This window comes from Zeus faber, assembly GCF_960531495.2.
Source record: "Zeus faber genome assembly, chromosome: 20".
Lineage (NCBI taxonomy): Eukaryota > Metazoa > Chordata > Actinopteri > Zeiformes > Zeidae > Zeus > Zeus faber.
This window is the reverse complement of record NC_137207.1, coordinates 23,067,516-23,075,298: the sequence shown is the minus strand read 5'-3', so window position 1 is coordinate 23,075,298 and position 7,783 is coordinate 23,067,516. Positions and strand designations below refer to the sequence as shown.

The 7,783-nt window shown below is 50.6% G+C and overlaps 1 protein-coding gene across 1 annotated transcript in view; it reads right to left on the bottom strand.

Annotated features, from left to right (window-relative positions):
• Positions 1–640: 640 nt before the first annotated feature.
• Positions 641–7,783, bottom strand: part of LOC307245405 (regulator of G-protein signaling 9-like) — a gene marked incomplete at its 3' end in the record, with an annotated part of 17,257 nt that continues 10,114 nt past the window's right edge. The window contains exons 10-19 of the mRNA XM_080020972.1: positions 7,757–7,783; positions 7,564–7,625; positions 6,827–6,940; positions 6,273–6,388; positions 6,042–6,129; positions 4,800–4,938; positions 3,337–3,419; positions 2,801–2,924; positions 925–1,337; positions 641–803 (exon numbers count right to left, since the gene is read on the bottom strand). The exon at positions 7,757–7,783 is cut by the window's right edge and continues 3 nt beyond it. Of these exons, the coding sequence (XP_079877098.1) occupies positions 641–803; positions 925–1,337; positions 2,801–2,924; positions 3,337–3,419; positions 4,800–4,938; positions 6,042–6,129; positions 6,273–6,388; positions 6,827–6,940; positions 7,564–7,625; positions 7,757–7,783 (1,329 nt within the window). The remainder of the gene's footprint in view (positions 804–924; positions 1,338–2,800; positions 2,925–3,336; positions 3,420–4,799; positions 4,939–6,041; positions 6,130–6,272; positions 6,389–6,826; positions 6,941–7,563; positions 7,626–7,756) is intronic.

The following is a 7,783-nucleotide window of genomic DNA, read 5'->3' as shown; positions in this document are numbered from 1 at the left end:
AAACATAGTAAAATGTGGAGTCTAAGTTGCGTCGAGGACAGGGAATTTGGCTCACAGCCGGTGACGCGGCGGCCGCTGCGTGTTGGCACTCGTTTCCGTGGCGAGGGGAGTATTTCAGGGGAGGGGGGGGTCATACAAATAGGCGTGACTACAATCAGGAAGGATGAGGTTTTACTCAGTTGGCTGCGGATCAAACCGATAAATAGGATAACAATGATAAGTACGGCGTGACCTAACCAGCCTGACCGAGTTCAAACTCCCAAGAAATGCTGCCCCCCCGATGGTCACTTACCAAAACTACACCGAGAAGAATGGCGCCGGGCCCGGTGGGTGTGCTGACATAAGGCTAAAGTTTGGGGATTCAGAGTAAACACACATTGCTGGGTCCACAGCACAGGACACCGATGGATATCTCTATAGAGCACATAGAACCTAATACCGATTGGCTGTTCCATATTTGCCCCTGGAATCCTTCTGTGGACTCTTTGTACTCCATATCAGATTATTTTTTTCGTCATTTCAGATTCTGTGTTGTTTTTTTTTTGTTTTTTTTCTGCCTGGACGGCCATTAAAATGTGTTATCCACGCGACGAAAGGTTAAAGGTCAAAGGTTAAAGGTCTGACTCCAGCGCGCTGGGCATTATCCGGTGTGGTCCTGAGGGCTCAGGCTCTCCCAGGGGCAGATGATCTCCTTGGTTCCCTCTCCGCCCCTGGAGGCGGCTCTGCCGTCCTCCTCCTCGTCCTCGGAATCTATGGGGTAAATTCGGCATTCTGGAGGAATGTCCACTTTGATCTGGAAAAAACTGGTGCGGAGGGAGAAGATTATGAGTCAGACATTGTTCAATTTGCAATGAGAGATGAAAAAGATGTCGGGGGAAGGCCTTTTTTTGAAGGGGGGGGGGGGCTACTTGAAGCGTGACCCACTTGGTTATGCGTCTGGGCGGAGCCTGGCTGGGCTGCTCGCTGCTGATTGGCTGGACGCGGCCGCTGGTCCCGGCGGGGGCGGGGCATTTGGGGGACAGGCTGGCGAACACGGTGGCCGGGGTGCAGCCCCTCCTCAGCAGGCGTCCCAGGGACAACGCCACGCGGGACTTGGGCGGGACGACGCCACCGCCGGCGCCGGCCTCCGGGTGCCGCTGCCCCTCTCCCTCGCCCTCCGAGCCCCGCCCGCCCTTCCGCTCCGAGGCCGGCGTGCTGTCGATGGCCACGCTGATGGGGGAGGGGCAGGCCGGGGTGTGGGCGAGGAAGGGCAGAGGGGGGGAGGCGTTGGCGGAGGGCGGGTCGCTGATGCCGGAGTAGACGGACAGGTGGGGGACGGGGGCGGTGAAGCGGCACAGCTGTGAGGTCAGAGGGCGAGGGTTAGGAGTCAGAGGCCTTCAGTCAGGACTCTGTAGGAGTCCTAGGTTCTAGCAAACAAACACACAAGCACATTTCCGCTCCGCCATTTGATTCTTATCTAACGGTCACCTCCACTCAATTTCACTTTCCGCTTCTCCTGTCATTGTTTCTCCAAACCCTGCAGCGGGGTCGGTGACAGCCATATTCTGCATCAGCGTTGCCCTGGCAACCGGTGATAAAAGGCAGATTCTCACCGACAGCGGGCCACTATTTCACCGGCCCGCGGCCGGTGTTCTGAGGTGGATCCGAACTGCCCGACAGCGTACGACGCACATGTTTGTGCTTACGTCTGTGAGTGAAAAGAAAGATGGCATCTCGTACCTATGACATCATCATATCGCCGCTCCACTTCCCTCTCGGCGCGTCGATACTGCAGAGAAACTTTTTACCGGCGTCCCGCCCTCACAATGCATTTTGGGACGCGCCTGTTTGCACGCCACCACATTTCACCGGATGTGACCCTGTGATCCTGGTACATTTCACGTACCGTACTATCTGAGCATACTGTGGTTTCAGAAAACACTCAATGCATTGACGTAGTAAATTTGAATAGCATTGTATTTCTAGTTTGACGTTGCACTTTTCTTCCTCCCTGCTGTCAAAAACGGTGGAAGGAGCGGTTTGGGCGTTTTTTGACCAGGACATTTCGGACGTATGCTGCTCAAATAGCTCACTGGTCAAAAAAAAAAAAAATGCATGGTTCTGCGAGTGTGGGACCAATGTCTTGGAGCAGGGATGGCTATAGATTACCAATAGATTTCCAAAAAAAAAAAAAAACAGACGGGCTTTAATTCTGGAAGGGAAAAATCGGAACATAGTTAATGGATATCTTATTAAATATCGTATTCGTTTTTATATGGCTGCTGAATGTGTCGTATCAACTTCCTCTGTTGAGGGCGACCGTGCCGGGGCGTTTTCATGGACGGATGGAAACAGTGAATGAGACACGGGAGACACATGGACATGCGAGACAGGATGCAGTTTGTGAGTTTTTATTGGCCGCCACCCCCGCCCCCGCCCCCCCGGAGGGAAACACACCCTACGAATGCAGATGGACATGGCAGACGCAGGCAGACAACAGGAGAGACAGACCTCACCACGCGCACGCACGCGCAAGATTTCTGCACATCTGAGTTTTGCCGCAAATCTGTCTTTTAAGCTCTGAAAACACCCTTCCTCACGCCCAAAGTGACTGAGGATTCACATTCTACCAAGCTGTTATGCTGAAATGCTTGAGGGGTTTGATTCCCTTTTCAATGAAATCAATAAAAAAAAAATACTAAAATGAAAGCCCGAGGGTGGTGGCGAACATTCAACCGTATGCGATACTCCGTGAATGGGTTCAGCTCTGGGTGGGCGGAGGGGGCGCGTCTCTGCCCTGCTTGCTGAGTTTGCTCATGACCTGCGTGATGTCCACGGGCCCGCTGGCGGCCATCTTGGCCCGCTGCTCCTGCTCCTGCTGCCGGAGGGCGATGGGGCTGAGGCTGGGCCGGCGCTTCCTGGCGTTCTGCTCCAGCTGGGTGTCGCTGGAGAAGGGAGGGAGAGAGGGAGGAGGAGAGGGGAAGGGGTGTGAGAGGCCGAGTGATTGATGAGCGTGTCACAAGGAGCGGCACAGACGCCGTTATCAGCCGGACCGAGCGAGAGAGAGAGAGAGAGAGAGAGAGAGAGAGAGACCGAGACCAAGACCAATCTGGAGATAGAAAATGAAAAGCGAGACCTGAGTGAACTCGTGTTCTGTCAGATACTGAGTCGTCCTTTCTTTCCCTCAAAGTCACGTCAACGTTCCCCTCTTCGTCTTCGTATTGCACTGGGCACGCGGTCTTCATCAGGTTAGGGTTAGTACAACAACACACACACACACACTTTCCCTGCTTCGCCCGACAGCCCTTGAAAGGAAATAAAATGCCTGAAATGCTGACGGTTGACATGGAGACCTACGTGAACTTGTGCTCCTCAGGACAGACGGCCTTCTTCTGTGTCTCCTTGAACACCACCGACTTCAGGTAGCGGCCGTAAGAGTCCTTTTGTGTCAGAAACAAACAAACAAACAAACAAACACAAAGAAGTAAAACCACCAGACGGCGAGACACAGTGAGCGTTAGAAAGTCATTTCCAGAAAAGCTTGTTATTTGGGAAGGTTAGTACAGGTCAGTCTGGCGGTCAGGCGTTTGGGGCGTGGTGCGGTTGGTCGGTCAGTCGGTCGGTCGTGCGAGCGGTCGGGCGTTCAGGCGGTTGTTCGATCGGTTGGTCGGGAGGGCGGTCATTGACTGGTCGGGTGGGCGGGCGTTTGGCCGTGGGCTCGTTGGTCAGTCAGTCAGTCGGTCGTGCGAGGTGTCGGGCGTTTGGACAATTGGTCGCTTGGTCGGGCCGGCGGGCATTTGGGCGTGGGGCGGTCGGTCGGTCGGTCATGCGAGTGGTCAGGTGTTTGGGCGTGGGGCGGTTGGTCGGTCAGTCGTGCTGGCAGTCAGCCGTTTGGGTTGGTTGGTCGGTCAGGTGGTCAGGAGGGTGGTGGGGCGGGTGTTCGGCGGTGGGCCGGTTGGTCGGTCAGTCGGTTGAGAGGGCGGTCGGGCTGGCAGGCATTTGGGCGTGGGGCGGTCGGTCGGTCGGTCATGCGAGTGGTCAGGTGTTTGGGCGTGGGGCGGTTGGTCGGTCAGTCGTGCAGGCAGTCGGGTGTGGGGCAGTTGGTCAGTCAGTCAGTCGGTCGTGCTGGCAGTCAGGCGTTTGGGTTGGTTGGTCGGTCAGGTGGTCAGCAGGGCGGTGGGGCGGATGTCCGGCGGTGGGCCGGTTGGTCGGTCAGTCGGTCGGTCGTGCGAGGTGTCGGGCGTTTGGACAATTGGTCGCTCGGTCGGGCCGGTGGGCATTTGGGCGTGGGGGGGTCGGTCGGTCGGTCATGGGAGTGGTCAGGCGTTTGGGCGTGGGGCGGTTGGTCGGTCATTCGTGCGGGCAGTCGGGTGTGGGGCAGTTGGTCAGTCAGTCGGTCGGTCGTGCTGGCAGTCAGGCGTTTGGGTTGGTTGGTCGGTCAGGTGGTCCGGAGGGTGGTGGGGCGGGTGTTCGGCGGAGGGGCGGTTGGTCGGTCAGTCGGTTGAGAGGGCGGTCGGGCTGGCAGGCAGTCGGTCTGTCAGTTAGTTCATTTGTTTCTTTCATGATTCGGTCATGGCTGTACCAACATTGTGTCATTGTGTCAGTGAAATGATTCCTGTGAGAGCTCCATTCATAACTCTTCTCTTCTTCTTCACACCAACTGAACCGAACGAACCAAGAGTCGGAAAATCAGCCGATTTTTTTTTGACTGAGTGACTCGTCAAGAACCAATCTCAAAAAAAAATAAAAACCAGGGGAGCCTTTCATCGCTGCTCGAGAGTGACCATCCTTTGGCCGTACGGTCCAACACATCCACCGACCTTTTTCATCAGCATGTAGATATGCGTCTGCGCTGGGTCGAGGACGTATCGGTGCGGATGCTTCAGGCCCTTCACCGTCACCTCCATGGTCTTCCCATCGATGTTGATCCAGCGGGGGGCACCGCGGGCCAGGAATGTCCTGACACAGGGATCAATGAAATGAAGAAGAAGGGAGTCGAGGAGGTGTGGAAGGTTCAGATGTTGACTGTGGATGTGACTGTGTATTGTGGTGCATCCTCCTCTACAAACAGGAATACATTATGAGTCAACCAGGCCGTCTCCTCCAGAGCAGAGGTTCCCAACCATCCATTCAAACTCACGGAACCACGGTCGAACCACAGCGCACAAAATGTTCACAGACGGTGGGTGACGGTGGGTTGTGCAGGGCTCTTTTTGTTTCATTTAATTAAGAAACGGTGGAAAACAAATAGATCTAATACATCTACAACAACAACACACTGTCTTTATTTGCTTCGTCACACTGTTTTTATTTGCTTCGGCCACGCCTCTTAACAGGCACGGCCTCTGAACAGGGCCCTCCTTCTCACGGCCCGGTGGCAAATGCCCCGCGGCCCGGCAACGGCCCGAGGCCCGGCTGTTGAGAACCTCTGCTCCAGAGGATCCAGAAAACATTTCCAGGAGACGCTCGGAAAGTGGGTCTGATACGGAGATACCAGCACAGACTGGATAGAACGATGCACTGATATCCAACACCGTTAAAGAGTGGTCGAGTATTCATAGTAAACCTGGTCGAGCAGTCACATTCATAAGTGGCTTTTATTGCCTATTTACATAGGCTAACGGGGGAAGAAAGGTGCACAAATAATAATAATTTAAAAAAATATATATATAATAATAATAGTAATTGTAATAATAATAATAATTTTAAATAATAAATAAATAAATAATAATAATAATAATAATAATAATGAAAGCAAATAATGAAAATAAATTAAAATATGAACAAATTGTATTATTTAAAATAAATTCTAAGTTCAATTAAGAAACTATATTTAACATACTTCATGAAATTGAATTAGACATGTCAACTTTGTGCTTAAAATATATGAAGGCCTTTCCTCCGCGCCCCACTAGGGGAGGCTCAACCCACGGTTTGAATACCACCGCGGTAAAAGTTCCCTTATTAATATATTGTATTGTATTATTATTAGACCGAAACTGTAAAACAAACATGGCACGCATGTGCCCACGGTGTGGGTTATGGGTTATGGGATACATTACTTGTATATCTGCTGGGCCTTGTCTTTCATGGTGTCCGCCGTGCCCCACTTGAGGTCCTCACAACCCTCCCAGAAGGCCAGGTTCTCACCTGCACAGGGCGGCAAAGAAGCAGGAAAACTGTGACACGGACGTCGGAGGCGGCTGGACTCTCGGTGCATCACCGCTCGGTTTTCCCCGCGTTTCCCCGCTTTTTTTTTTTCGTCCGTCCGGTTAAAAGCCGCTCACACATACCGCTGAACTCCTTCTTGAGGAAGAGCCTGAAGTCGTTTCGCCCTCGAGGGTCTGAGAGCAGCTCCCCGAAGCTGAAGGTCCATCTCTCCACGCGCATCCTGGTCGGCGTCTCCACGCTGACGGACGACGAGTCAAAGGACAGATCAAATAAAAAAATTTCCTTTTATTCAATTTTTTGGTTGATAGGCTGATTGCAAACATTTTGTTTACTGTTTAAAGCTTGTTATTCATAATGTCAGTTTTATTGTACATCACTATTTCTATATCTAAGTCCCTCTTTCTGGTTTACTGTTTATTCCATAAGTTATTGTATAGAGCCATCTATCTATCTATCTATCTATCTATCTATCTATCTATCTATCTATCTATCTATCTATCTATCTATCTATCTATCTATCTATCTATCTATCTATCTATCTATCTATCTATCTATCTATCTGTCTGTCTGTCTGTCTGTCTGTCTGTCTGTCTGTCTATCCATCTAATCACAGAAAAGAAATGTGATGAAATGAGACTCATTCCCCTGAGGTACTTTTACTTTGAAGGAGACTCACTTGGGCATGTTCATGGTCCAGTAGGTGACGTCGTCGGTGACCCAGGGGTTGCTGGGAAGACAATTGGCCAGGAAGGGGTCGTGGTTTTTATAGGTGGTGCAGTACTTCACCAGCCTGCACAGGGAAGCAGAAGGAACTCCAGGTTTTGAAAAAAAAAACTAAAAAACAAAAAAACGTTTCGATCACAGTTATTTAATCTCAATTGATTTAACGCTCAAATGCGACGTTGTACAATTGGCCGAATAAGCAATTAAGAAGGCATCGCCAATTGAAATGCATTACGCTCCATTGCGAATACAATTACTATCGTATGGATATAGACGCGGGTCATTGTGTCTCATCCTTAAAGTGTAAAATAGACCAACAAATAGTCAATGAACTGTCATATTACAGTAGGTAAATAAACATATGAGGTCAACTGCATATGTGGTTTTGTACTCTCAGATTGTTCTATATGTTGTGTTTACTGTAAAGATATATTCAGCGCTGATGAATTTGTGAAAAATTAATTTGTGGGATGTTTTTTTACGGCAGTATTATTCAAATGGTGACATAAGAAAATGTCCTGACAGTATTGTGTGGTGACATTATTTCTTTGCATTTTGGTGCCACTCATTCTGTTCATTGATGGGCTCATCCAATTTTGTAACATAAGTCAAAATCAAATGCAATACAGCAATCAAAGGGTAAATCTACGGAAATAAGGGACATAAAGGAAATACAAGAAGGCGCCTTACGCTCCGATAGACACGGACGACTTCACCCGGGGCCTCATGATGGACTGCTGCGTGAAGATCATCTGCGGGAAGCGTGAGAGTGAGAGACAGCGAGAGTGAAGCTGGAGAGAAACCTGGCCTGAAACGGTCCAAATCGGACTGAAGAACAGCAAATGATCTTAAAACGTTAAAATCTCACGAGGCGAAGACTTACAATTCTATCGTAGAAGTCAGGGGTTTT